We start from the raw sequence: 15,101 nt of genomic DNA, 5'->3' as shown, positions 1-15,101 counted from the left end.
TCTCCAAATTTGCAATTAAAAAAATATTCATTTGTTTTTCTACTGCAGTCTGAGAAGTGGAGAATTGTGCTGTTTAGACAGTGTATTGAAGCAGTAAGTTTCCCTTTTTTTCTAAAGACATTATCTATTAAAAGTAGGTAATTAGGGGAAACATTTGATGATAAACATTTGACTGAGGTAAACAGAAATTAAGAGCTTTTAGAACACATCTAAAGAATGCTTTACTATATGCATTTTTAAAATTTGCTATATTTTTGATTCTTCAAAATGTGTTCAAGAAGTATAAATATCTGAATCCTAGATTGAACAATGCATTATAAAAGAAATACTATTACATTGTTCCCATTTTCAAGTTCTTTAATTGACAAACAAGTTATTACATTTGTCCAAAGAATGCATTTTATATTCCCTTTGGTTTATAGGTGGTTGGATTGAGAAATACTTCCTCACTTTCTTTAAGTTCAAAATTATACATGCAAAGTGGTGGTCTGTGAAAGAGAATAAGAGAGAAAAAAATTACTATTAGTAAAACAGTAAAGTTTATGTTCTTCTGATAAACATTAGAATATTCTATGCCTGCACCTAGCCAGTTATCCAGATGCAGGGAGTTGAAACAAACCTAAAGGGTAGTTTCCACTCCATCTCATTTGGTTATGCAGAGATGAAGTAGACACAATGTTTATGAGAAAGAAAAAATTGTTTCAAATTCTCTCCTTGCTGCTTCATTGGACTACAGATCTTCCTCAGTTTATGATGGGGCTATGTCCTGATAAACCCATCATATAAGTTAAAAGTATTGTAAATTGAAAATGCATTTAATACACAACCTACTGACATCATAGTTCAGTCTAGCCTACCTTAAATATGTTCAGAACCCTTACCTTAGCCTAGATTGGGGCATAATCATCGAACACAAAGCCTACTATATAATGAGGTATCTATTATTTTATGTAATTTATTGGATACTATATTGAAAGTGAAAAACAGAATGGTTGTATGGATACGAAATGTTTATAAGTGTGTCAGTTGTTTACCCCATGATCGTGTGGCTGACTGAAAGCTGCGCCCAGCTCACTGCCACCTCCCAGCCTCACAGGAGAGGATCAAACTGAGTATCTCTAGCTCAGGAAAACATCAAAAGAGAAAATTTGAAGTAGTTTCTACTGAATGTGTATTGCTTTCACACCATCATAAAGTTGAAAAATCATTAAATCAAACCATCGTCAGTCAGGGACCATCTGTACTTCCACTGCATGGGAGATACTGTGGGACACTGAAATAGCTGAAACCTGAACTCAAGTCTTAGTGGCTGGGCCACTTCCACTATGGCGATAGCCCCACCCACGGAAGAGCTGGGCTGAACTGTGTATACAAATTTTGCCAAAATGATTTGATCAATCCTCTTTGCCACTTACTAAAAAAGAAATAATAATGTATAAAGTATTCTATGTCTTGGAGAGATTGTGTATTTAGCATTTGAAGATTTTTGAGAAATCACTAAGGTAATCAGGCATATTCCCTATTTATTTTCCTGCTAATGTCTTGAAAAACTTCAAAAAGTAATCAACTAGAATAAGAAAAGATTGGTAAAAGTTCAGGAAAGAAGCCAAAGGAAAATAAAAGCAGTAGCAGTAGGCTGAAATTTCTATGGTAGTAATTAATGGAGATTTCTTGTACCAGCAATAATAACTTAGTCAAGGAAAAGGGGACAATTCAATTGCACAGATGCTGATTTTAGAATATATCTAAAGAATGCTTTACTATATGCATTTCAAATAAAAAGTATAGCAAATATCACCTTTATTTGACACATGCACTGCTCTAGTTATAGAGATACCTTGTTACCAGTTTTCTGGTAACAATAAACCAAAGGGAATATATTTGCTAGTATTTTTCATTTGAAACAATAAAGGCATTTTGGAATTTTAATTTTAATACTATAGTAGTAGTAAATGCAAAATGATAGTACTTCAATCTTACAAGATTTTTAAATGTTAGCAAAAGTAGTTTTGGTTATCAGAGATTAGAATATAATTGAAAAATAAGACATCATCCTTTCTCCACTGTTAGAAAGTAAGTGGAGGAATGACTTTACTACTTCCCCCAAGAAATATACATATGCTTATGTCAATTCTTTATCTATCCTGCTACATCCTCATTCATTGATTGCCACTTCAGTGCTCTGGATCTCCCCAGATCCACTTCATTTTTAAGTTTTCATAGTAGAACAAGTGTGTCATTAGGCTTATTAATGGATAAATTACCTGAGCCATTAAGTAACTCTCCTGTTCCATATTTATTGTACAATATGAAGGCAAATATGTTTTATTTCTTTTATGATGAAATGAAAGTTCACAGCCCTGTTACCACTGAAATATGTTCAGTTAGTAATATATTAATGTATATTTTTTATTAAATATTCCACATTTTTCAGAGCCCCTGCAAGCACTACAAGTTTGGCAGGTTCATAATGCCTAAGTTAAATTTCACCAAAACGTATGAGAAAATTAATTTTCCTTGTTCTTACACTGTGAAAAGGTTACCTAGACTCTCTGCTATGACTAATTTTGACATAATTTATTCTGTGCTATTAATAGTTTCTTCTCCTCTGGCAATAATAATTTTTTAAACTATAATTTAGAAGAAAATTTGTGATATAAGTTGAACCACCATGGGAAAAGAATATTATGTTTATTTTTAATACAAAAAAGAGCATTGATTATTGCATTCTAATGCTTTACTTGCTATGAATTAGCACAAATGAACATATATTGATAAAGTGAAAACTTTAATAAAAATAATAGAAGAAATCCAGTGATAAAAAGACTCTAAAATTTAAATACAGTTTTTATTTTAATCCATATATATTATCCAAAATTACAAGAAATACATGTATTTCCTTGTTTGAAAAACCTCCCTCTAACTTCTGTATGATGTATCACCCTATCTTTGCATCTAATATTCTTTTGAAAATTTACTTAGGATAAGGTTCCCCCCACTAACACAGGTGCCTGGTCCCACCGGTCAGATGGGGGAAATGAACAATTCACAAGTCTTGTTAATTGTTTATAGGGTAAAGTTTACACAAGGGTCTTGCCTCAGTAGTGCAAGTAATTAACCCTAAACTGAGCACTACTTGAGGCCTGCAAAATAAACCTTGAAAGCAGGACCTGAAAGAATCAACCAGTTTATAAGTAACTTAACAGCATCTTGAAAATAAGCCTGAAGAATATTTATAGAAATACAGAAATATACAGGACCCAACGTGATAAGATATACAATGTCTGGCATCTAATCAAGAATTGCAAAACTTACAAAGCAGGAAAATGTACCCATATGAGGATCATTCAACTGAAACCAACCCGAACTAACACAGACGTGAGAACTGGCAGACCAGGACATTGAAAAGAGTTATAACTGTGTTCCGTGAGTTTAAATAGTTAAATAGAGACAGGTAAGATATAAAAAGGCCCAAATCAAACTTCCAAAGGTTAAAAACTACAATGTCTGGGACGAAAAATACCCTGGATGAGATTTATATCAGATTAGACACTGCAGAAGGAAATAGTGAACTTAATGATAGAGCAAGAGAAACTATACAAAATGAAGTACAGGAAGATAAAATGAAATAAAAAATAAATAAACAGAGCATTAGTGAACTGTTGTACAACTCAGGCAGCCTAATAAACTTAAAATTAGAGTCTCCAAAGGAAGAGAGGAAGAAGGAACACAGAAAAAGATATTCCAAAGATAGTTAAAAATGTAGATGAAATCTGATGAAATCAGATTGATTGCACAGATGCATAGATGATGAAATCTGTAAACTCATGGGTCCAAGAAGGTCAACACCAAACACAAGAGGTATATGAAAAACTACAAGATACATCATAATTAAACTGCTTAAAATCAGTTCTAAGAAGAAAGTCTTAAAACCAAGAGAGAAAAAGAGGGCATATTTACTTAATGGAACAAAGGAAGAATGGGATTAGATTTCCCATTAGGATCAATGCATGGTAGAAGATAATATAGCACCCTCTTCAAAATACTGAAAGTAAAAACATGGTCAAACTAGAATTCTATATTCAGAGAAATTATTTTTCAAACTGAAGGCATCATAAAGACTTTTCAGATACAAAAGTTGAAGGAATTCACAATCCACAGACCCACACTACAAGAAATATTAAAAGAACTACTTTAATCAGAAGGTAAATTTTTCAAGATGACAATAGGCATCTACAAAAGAGTACCAGAAATGGTAATTATGTGGAAAACAATGATTTTTCCTCATTTTACATACACACACACACACACAAATCTTTAAGATATTGACTCTTTAAACAAAATGATCCTCTATTATGGAGTTTTTAGCATATGTACAAGTAAAATGTAGGCCAACAATGGCAAAATGCTACGATGGGAAAAATGGACTAAGGTTATTATGTTATATGTGAAATGATAAAATTCGCTTGAAGGTATACTGTGATAAAGATCATACTATAAACCCCAAAGAAACCTAAACAATAAATAAGAGTTTTAGATAATAAACCTAAAGAAGGGATAAAAGGCAATTAAGAAACTACTCAATTTATCAAAAGAAGGCAGACAATGAGAAAAATGGCAAAAAAAGACAGAAAAAATAGAAAACAAAAATAGCAAGATGATAGACCTGAACCCAACCATATAATAATTCCATTAAATTAAAAGATGTAAACACCCTCAATTAAATGGCACTGGCCATCAACATCATTTGTTATTTGAGAAATGCAAATTAAAAACACCAATGACAAGGATGGTACAATATTAGAAAATCCATCAACATCATCCACCACATCAACAAAAAGGACAAAAACCACATGATCATCTCCATAGATGGTGAAAAAGCATTTGAAAAAATTCAACATCCATTCATGATAAAAACTCTTAAACAAAATGGGTATAGAGGGCAACTACATCAACATAATAAAGGCCATATATGGCAAACCCACAGCCACCATCATACTTAACACTGAGAAGATGAAAGCATTTCCTTTAAGATCGGGAAGAAGACAAGGATGCCCACTCTCTCTACTTTAATTCAACATAGTTCTGGAGGTCTTAGGCATGGCAATCAGACAGCACAAAGAAATAAAAGGCAACCAGATTGGCAAAGAAGAAGTTAAACTGTCACTGTTTGCAGATGACATGACATTGTACATAAAAAACCCTAAAGAATACACTCCAAAACTACTAGATCTAATATCTAAATTCAGCAAAGTTGCAGGATACAAAATTAATATACAGAAATCTGTTGCATTCCTATACACTAATGATGAACTAGCAGAAAGAGAAATCAGGAAAACAATTCCATTCACAATTGCATCAAAAAGAAGAATATATCTAGGGGTAAACCTAACAAAGGAAGTGAAAGACATGTACTCTGAAAACAAGACACATATGAGAGAAATTAAAGAAGATACCAATAAATGGAAACACATCCTGTGCTCATGGATAGGAAGAATTAATATTGTCAAAATGGCCATCCTGCCTAAAGCACTCTACAGATTCAATGCAATCCCTATCAAAATACCAACAGCATTCTTCAATGAACTAGAGAAAATCATTCTAAAATTCATATGGAACCACAAAGACCCGGAATAGCCAAAGCAATCCTGAGAAGGAAGAATAAAGCTGGGAGGATTATGCTCCCCAATTTCAAGCTCTACTACAAAGCTACAGTAATCAAGACAATTTGGTACTGGCACAAGAAAAGACCCATAGACAGTGGAACAGACTAGAGAGCCCAGATATAAACCCAAGCATATATGGTCAATTAATATAAGATAAAGGATCTATGGACATAGAATGGGGAAATAACAGCCTCTTCAACAGCTGGTATTGGCAAAACTGGACAGCTACATGCAAGAGAATGAAACTGGATTATTGTCTATCCCCATACACAAAACTAAACTTGAAATGGATCAAAGACCTAAATGTAAGTCATGAAACCATAAAACTCTTAAAAGAAAACATAGGCAAAGATCTCCTGAATATAAACATGAGCAACTTTTTTATGAACATATTTCTTCAGGCAAGGGAAACAAAAGCAAAAATGAACACATGGGACTACATCAAACTAAAAAGCTTCTGTACAGCAAAGGACACCATCAACAGAATAAAAAGGCATCCTACAGTATGGGGGAATATATTTTTAAACAACATATCTGGCAAGGGGTTAACATCCAAAATATATAAAGAATTCACATACCTTAAAACCCAAAAAGCAAATAGTCCAATTAAAAAATGGGCAGAGGATATGAAAAGACAATTCTCCAAAAAAGAAATTTAGATGGACAACAGGCACATGAAAAGATGCTCCACATTTCCCTAATTATCAGGGAAATCCAAATAAAAACCACAATGAGATATCACCTCACACCAGTTAGGATGGCCAGTATCAAAAAGACTAAGAACAACAAATGCTGATGAGAATGTAAGCAAGTTCAACCATTGTGGAAAGCAATATGGAAGTTCCTCAAAAAACTAAAAACAGAAATACCATTTGACCTGGGAATTACACTCCTTGGAATTTACCCAAAGAATATAATTTCTCAGATTCAAAAAGACATATGCACCCCTATGATTATTGCAGCACTATTTACAATAGCCAAGATATGGAAGCAACCTAAGTGTCCATCAGTAGATGAATGGATAAAGAAGATGTGGTACATATACACAATGGAATACTATTCAGCCATAAGAAAGAAACAAATGCTGCCATTTGCAACAACATGGATGGAGCTGGAGGATATTATGCTCAGTGAAATAAGCCAGGTGGAAAAAGACAAGTGCCAAATGTTTTCCCTCATTTGTGGAGTATAACAATGAAGCAAAACTGAAGGAACAAAACAGCAACAAACTCACAGACTTCAAGAAGGGACTAGCAGTTACCAAAGGGGAATAGGGGATGGGGGAGGTTAAGTGGGAAGGGAGGGAGAAGGGGACTGAGGGGTATTATGATTGCACACATGGTGTCGGGGGAATCATGGTGAAGATAGTGTAGCACAGAGAAAGGCAAATAGTGACTCTGTGGCATCTTACTATACTGATGGGCAGTGTATTGGGGTATGGGGAGGACATGATAACATGGGTGAATGTAGTGACCACATTGTTTTTTCATGTGAAATCTTCATAAGAGTGTATATCAATAATACCTTAATAAAAAAAATTAAAAAATAATAAATAAATAAATAAATAAAAACACCGATGAGATACCTCTACACACCTATTAAACTAGTGAAAATTAAAATACACCAACAAAAAACTGGGAAAGGTGCAGTTTTTAGTGCAAGAAAGCAACAGAACTCTGGTAAGTGCTCATGGGAGTGCAAAATGTACAGTCAATTTGGAAAAAAAGTTTGGCAGTTTCTTATAAAGTTATATATACAATTAAATTGCTGACCGACCCAGCAATCTCACTTTCAGGTATTTATCCAAGAAAAATGAAAACTTGTATTCACATAAAAGCCTGCATGCAAATATTTATGTTGACTTTATTCATAGAGATCAAAAATTGTGAACAAACATATGTCCTCCAACTGATAAATGGATAAACTTACATCCATATCCATATTTGGAGATGGTATATCCATACAATGAAATTCTATTCACTTATATGTACATATATGGTATATCCATACAATAAAAAGCTATTCACAAATAACATTCCATTGATTTAAGTAACATCATCGATGAATTTTTTTTAATTTATGAAATCAAATGAAAGAGGCTTACTTAAAATACTACATACTATATGATTCCATTGAGATAATGTTCTGGAAAAGGCAAAACTAGGTACAGTAATTGCCAGAGAATGGAAGTGGGGAGTAGGGTTGAAAAAAAGGGTCAGCACAAGGCAGTTTTTGTGATTGATGGAAATGTTCTGTATCTTGATTGCGGTGGTGATTAATGATTCTATGAATTTATAAAAACTCATGGGATTGTATACCAAAACATTTTACTGTTAAGTAAAGTTTTTTTAAAAACAGGGTTACTCCAGCTTTTCTCAGGGGTCATCCCAGGTCACTTCCACTAGGAATATTCCTCTCAGTCCCTACATTTCAAATCCCTACTCTTCCAGAAATGCCCAGGAGGAGAACTATGTCATAGTCTCTATCACAGTTTGTTACAGAGGGATAATTACTGGTTGAGTGCATACACAGTTTAATCTGGACCATAAGGCATTACATTTTTATAACTCACACTGCCAATAATTTGGCAGTACTAATTCTCATTAATTGCATATTACTGTATGGACAGATATAAATAGGAAAAGCAACTACATGGTTATGGCAATTATCTAGGTAATTAAACTCAAAGCATACTTTTCATCCACGCATCTGTTAGCATTCCCAGCCAGGAGGGATATTAGGAGTTTTGCTGACCACCCACAAAATGTATTTTAGTTTTTTTTCCCTGAGTAGAAATAATCATCTAAATTTTTAAATTTAGAAAACTTTCAGTCTGTCCACTGTTTAGATTTTACTTAAAAATTAAAATTACATGAATGCTTATTTTATACTCTATATCATATCCCAATGATTTCACCCTCTTTCTTACTTAACCAGTGAATGAGTTGTCTATAACATTTGTCTATGTAAAACATGATTGAAAAGATAGTATGTTAAATATAATAGTGAACATATCTGTCTGCTTTAACCTTTCCTTTCCCCTTATGAAAAGTGATTTTAAAAAAGAGAAATGCATTGACAGAGAAATAACTGTCTGTAGGCTCACCAGCTTTCTGTATCAATGTCTGAACATCATGTGGGAGATAGATTTGAATATATTCCTTCTCCTTAAAGTTCTTTGTATTAATATAAAACAAGGAAATTGCTTAAAGTACAGATAGTTGTCTATGCATAGTCAGTGTTTATAAGTAAACAATGGGAAGAAATGAAATACCTACCAACACAGGAAAAACAAATTATTCCGCAAATGATGGCATATAATGATAGCCATTAAATTTAAAGTTTCAAATAAAAAATTGTTTACATCCAAGTCCATGGTGTTGTACAAATCCAGGCACATTGTGTTCATATTGTTGTCTATGTGAACAGTGACCTTGAAGTTAAGCAGTGAATAAACTGCATGATTCTGCACAAAAAAGGCTGCTTATAATTTAATGTAAATAATTAAATTCATGATTCAACTGTAAGATGTGTGATTACAAGTATGACAAAATATTGTGTTATCTCTCATTTCTAGAGTTGCATATGAAATAAATTTTCCAAGTGTTCCACAATGAGAATAATTGACTATATTAACTAGTGAAAAAATGTTTTTTTCCTGTAAAAATAACAGCACCTAAAAACCAAACAACAAATTCAAAAACTTAAGAAAAGTTTCAAATCCTTATGAAAGCACTTCTCAGATGAAAAAAGCCTTAGACATATTATTTAAAACCTCTGAGTTTCTGTTAAATTGGGGACCAATAAGAGAAGGGAAGAAAAAAAGGAAAATAGTATTGCTGTTAATTGAGCATCTACTATGAGCCAAATACATATGTTAATTATATTATACTACTGAAAATGTAGAAGAAATTACAAGAAAAATATAGAAAGAAAAGAAACCATTTTGTAATTGTAAAATATATTTATATTTACTTTTTATTATATTTATTCATTCATTTATATAATGTACTTTTCATCAAATTTTCTTTTGTAGTGATTATTGGGTAGCTATGTATTATCTATAATTGCATCTTACAGCATAGTTAGTAAAAAAAACATGTGCTGTAATTTTTATGATTACAACTTGAAAATTCTTGATTGCAGTACCTAATTATACAATTACCAGTTAGAACTGTCATAATAAGTTTTAGATAAATTAAGAGAATCACTTATGATTACCAAATATTTTAAAAATTCTTATGTAAGTGCAATAAAAATTTTAATCTAAAAAATAATTTTAGAAGTAAAATATGAATAAAATATCTTGTCTCTTAATATAATGTTGAATTTCTAAAAATATTTAGGTATAATAACCTTTTGGTTCAATAATTGCTCTACTGGTATATAAAATAAAAGCTCATTTCCAGTCATACTATAACCACTGAATTCTTCTTATATAAGGCATAGCTTACATTACATATAGAAACACACATGTTACTTATACTGTTGACATTCCTTGTAGTTCTTTATCTTTATCACTTCTCAGTATTTCCCTGACCTAGGAAAGAAGCATCACTGAAGACCCAGGAAAAAAAGCGGGTACAGATGGTGAAGCTGCGGGACAGGTTTCAGGATGGATGAATAAACTTTGTCAAAATGTAAAATAGTTTTGCCAATATTGCTTCCTTTAAACACTCTGCAGTTTTAAAACTCCAGTCCTCACATTCTCCCAAAGTACTGTTGGGAGGCAACAGCCAAGCAGTGTAAAAGACAAAATGAAATATTAAGGACTTGAGCACAAATAATACAACTGTAAATTGGTTTTCTGAGGTTTCTCTCCAAATTAAATACAGTTCTTTTTAAAGGTTATTGTGAACCAAACACTCTCATTAAGTCTAAGCTTTATGTATAATATTTTCAAAAGAATCTTGAGACTACATGCAATACTAAATAACCAGAGAAGATAAAATGACATAAGTAAGGCAGTCCTTTCAAAATTACAACATTACAGATTTAAAATTTAATTAATCTGAAAAAGAACAAAACATCTAAATCTATATATAAGTCCTCCATGTTATACTGGAGTAAATTATTTGAGGAATTACTTCAATGTTCAATCTCGCAATGTCATATCAGACAAACTATTACATTATAGCCACACAGAACAATAAACATAATTATTTTAAAAACCTAATGTATCCTAAAATTGTTTGAAATACCCAGATCTTGAAAGATTTGAATTTGAATCCTCCAGCTTAGCTATTCATTTACTGCTTCCATTCACAAGTTACTTCTGTTAGCCAGTCAGAATTATACTGAATATTTTTAAATTAAATCAGTATTTAACTTTAGCAGAGTACATTACAAGCCAGACAATCTAATTCTAATTAATATTTTGCCTGACTTATCAAAATATTTTCAGTCTCTCTGTATGGTCTGTTATTTCTGCCACCAAGCATCTATCCCTTTTGGCTAATACTATGGTCTCTGGTAAAATAACCCTTATTGTTCTTTATCCCACTCTCAATCTATAAACTTTGGATGAATTTGATCCCATCTTGAATCAGAGTTAAACATAAACCAATCTAAGGACTTACTTGCTTGGCCAATCAGAAGAATCTATTTCCTTGACCACAGTGTAAGGTTTAAGATATATACTTGATCAATCAAAGAGGTGGGATGCAGTAAGGCTTTAAAACCCTTCTATATTTTTTTCTTTCATTTGGGATTTAAACTTGGAATCACGTATCAGCTTACTTGGCATGAAGAATGAAAGTGAAAGCATGGTAATGACAGAGCCAAGAGTTGGCACAAAGCTGCTCCTTGGTCCTTTACATGAGGCCAACTAGGAGCCAAATCTTCTGTGTGATTTTCAGGTATACCTAGCTGCGTCCCTTTATCTTTAAGGATTCATGGTTGGATTTTCTCTCTTTTGTAATAGTAAGAGCTTTTTTGTTTGTTTTTTATTTTCTGTAAAATATTGTGCCTATGGTAAATAATACTGTATTGTGCACTTAAAAATTTAAAAGAGTATCCTTTGTTAAGCATTCTTACCATAACAATAATAAAAAAGATAGTTAAACGATGGGGTCAGGTGGAAGTAAGAGAGCTGGCCACTTGCTTCACCCCTGAGCAGTAGTGGAAAGTTTAATGAGTTAGCCATTTGGGGAAACAGGTAGGGTGGGAGTATCTCAGGCATTAATGTCCACTCAGCATAATGTCCACAGATATTAGAGAGAGTGTATTTTGTTTATGTACTCACACCACACATTATTTATATGACAAAATAAAAATTAAAAATAAAAGCTCTCAGATCATTATTGTAAAGTTTGCTAATTTCCTCCTGTGTATCCCTGCCCATTTATCCCTGTAATACATTCATCCTTTTATTACTGATTTGTAAGATTTCTTTTGTAATTAATTAATTATTCAGCTTTATTGAGATATAATTGACATATAACATTGTGTAAGAATGTTATACAACATGGATTAGATACACTCATATCATGCAAAATGATTGCCACCATAGTGTTAGCTAACACCTACACCATACCACATAATTACCACTTCTTTTTTGGGATAAGAACATTTAAGATCTATTCTCTTTGCAACTTCCAAGTATCGAATACAGTATTGTTAACTATAATCATGGTGTTGTACATTAGATCCCAATAACTTATTTATCTTATAACTGGAAGGCTGTATTCTCTGACCAACATCTCCCCTTCCCACTACCCCCAAGGCCTTGGCATTTGCTCATATACACAAAGGGTGAATTATCCTTGGTTCCTTTTCCTGTCCTATCTACATGTATAGAACTAAATTTCTGTTCCTCATTTTGAGCTTCTGAGCTATTTTATGTACAAAGATCTTAGCTAAATTTCTGATGCCTGGCCAAGACTTTTATTATACGTATCTTCAAGACTGGGGAGGAAATTTTCCTCTTTCCAGTTATGACATATAGGGAGAAGAATTTATTCTGGGACAGTATGACTGCTTTACATTTAAGTGCCAGAAACAGACTATGTAAAGCTACAGCTTCTACACTTCTCTACTTATGCTGATCTTCCTTATGCTCAGAGAGGTACTATGGGGGAGAATAGGGGATGGTACAAAACCCTGGCCTCTTTAAAACCTGGTTTTGGGGACTACAAGTGTAGTTTCCATTCATATGTTCAGTAGAGGCTTTGCATCTTTAAGATAACAGATACAGAGATCACTTAAAGATCATAAATATAAAAGCTCTAGTCCTTCAAACATGACCATCTATCCTTCCCCTTCACCCACCCCCGCCTCTTTTTCTCTCTCTGATAAACTTTTGCAGGGAATGATATTGCTAATATTCCTAACTGAAAATTTCCATATATTTTGGTATTTTTGTAACTATTTCAATCAAACGCAAATAGTAGTACTCCTAGATTTTTTTCCATTATGATGAAATCTAATTTACTGATTTTTAGATGACTAAACATTCTCATACCAAAATTTACAAAATAACTTATGCTTCAAAGATTTTTCCAACTCTCTGTTGATGTAGACTTCATCTAAATGATTTATTATTTTTATTATCAAAAAATTCTTATTTACTATATTCAACATTCATAGACATATAACTGGGAAATAAAACATATAATACAGGAACATAAAGAGGAGGCACTGCAGTAAACTAAAAAAGATTTTTAGAAATTCACAGACTCATTGCCACTGGCTCTCAGTTGATGCTCACTGTTAGAATAACTTACAAATCCGAGCTGACAGATGATCAACCCATTAAAGAGCTCTTAGCTGTTCTTAGTACCTCCGTAGGGGTGTTTTCTGTGGGAATCTGAATTCTGCCACAGTGAAAATGTGCATCAATACCATGAGGACAACAATGGTAGGAAAACCTCTTTGGTTGTGACAACATGGAACCAAGAAGAGAATATTAAATGGTCTAAGAAAACTACTGCTAGATACTATCATCTTCAAAATGTGGTACCTACATAGTCATGATGATGTCACATATTTTTGAAACGGAGACATCTGTGACATAACTGACAAAGCCAAACAGATGACTGTAAAACTAAAGTGTAGAGTCAGAAATTATCCTTATGCTGTTACTGTATATATATATGTGATTGTGTGTGTGTGTGTGTGTGTGTGTGTGTGGAGCCTTACTCTTGTCAGTATATTCTTAGGGTTGAATTTCCAAGAATGATCTGTAGAATCTTAGATTTAGCAGATGAAAAAAGGCTTTTTTCTCTTCCCAAATAAAGATTAATAAATTTGGGAGAAATAAAAGATCATATAAATTTGGGAGGAAGAAAAGATCACTAAAAGTCATGATGACTTCTAATTACCTATGACTAAGTCTCACTATAGAGTTTTCAGCCATTGGACCTCATTTAAAGAACTATATAAAAGGACTCTAAGCAACTCTCCAGATACATAATAAATTATTGAAAAACTTTTAAGGCAGATATGTCTCACTTTTTTCACTTTTGTTATGTCTTATGAAATTATTGTATGTGTGTTTTCTTTGCTTGTATAATTTGATTCCAAAGTAAATCTCCAAACCAAAAAGTCCATTTTGAACCTTTTAGGTATTCTGATATTTATATAAAATATAACTTGAAATATACAATAAACAGATATTTGAATACAAACTAATATTTTCAACTTTAAAAGATAACTGAAATGGAAATTTAGTTCTCCTACCTTTCTGGATACGTAAGTGATTTTAACATGAGACGCCGGATGCTATATTTGCATGTGGAACATTGCTGATTTGAGCTCTGAAAATATGCCAAAGCAATGCTTGAAATATTTACAACATAATTTAAAAATTGGGCAAGAATCTTGACTTCTTGAAATATATAAAATGATTTGTTCTTCCTAAACAGAAAACTTGATATTACTCAGCATATTAGAGATTTAGAATATAATTTAACTCTAAAATCAATATAATCTTAACAATGCAGGATAGGGAGAACAATTTTATAGGGAAAAGGCCAAACAATAAGTATTTGTCAAAGTATTTATTAAAATAACTTAACAATAATTTAGAACAAATGGAAAAATAATATATGCATCCTCATACACAAGTATTTTGGAAATACTTTTTAGGAAAAAAGTGGGGCACTTTTCTGACTAGGTATGTAGATTTTATATTTCTTGAAGATGAAAGAAGCAATCTTATATTTCTTTTAGACCCATGAATAACTATCACAGTTCTTTAGAAGAGACTGGGTACTCAAATAATAATCCCTTATCATTCTGTACCATTTTATCAAATATTTGTGAACTAAAGGAGTAATTACAAAAGCCTAAGGTTAAACATAAAAAATAAAGTTAGTATTTAATAAGTAGAATTTCCTAGGCATTTATAAGATCCTCAGAACTGTGATAAAGCTTGACATATTTGATCTCATTGAACTATCTCAACTCCTTTTATTATGTACCATTAGTACTGCC

The 15,101-nt window shown here is 32.5% G+C and overlaps 1 protein-coding gene across 1 annotated transcript in view; it reads right to left on the bottom strand.

Moving 5' to 3' along the window:
* Nucleotides 1-400: 400 nt before the first annotated feature.
* Nucleotides 401-15,101, bottom strand: part of LIPI (lipase I) — a 47,939-nt gene continuing 33,238 nt past the window's right edge. The window contains 2 exon segments of the mRNA XM_057488534.1: nt 401-488; nt 14,346-14,522. Of these exon segments, the coding sequence (XP_057344517.1) occupies nt 401-488; nt 14,346-14,522 (265 nt within the window).

Source organism: Manis pentadactyla, chromosome 1 (genome assembly GCF_030020395.1).
Source record: "Manis pentadactyla isolate mManPen7 chromosome 1, mManPen7.hap1, whole genome shotgun sequence".
Classification (NCBI taxonomy): Eukaryota; Metazoa; Chordata; class Mammalia; order Pholidota; family Manidae; genus Manis; species Manis pentadactyla.
This window is presented reverse-complemented; position numbering and strand designations above follow the sequence as displayed.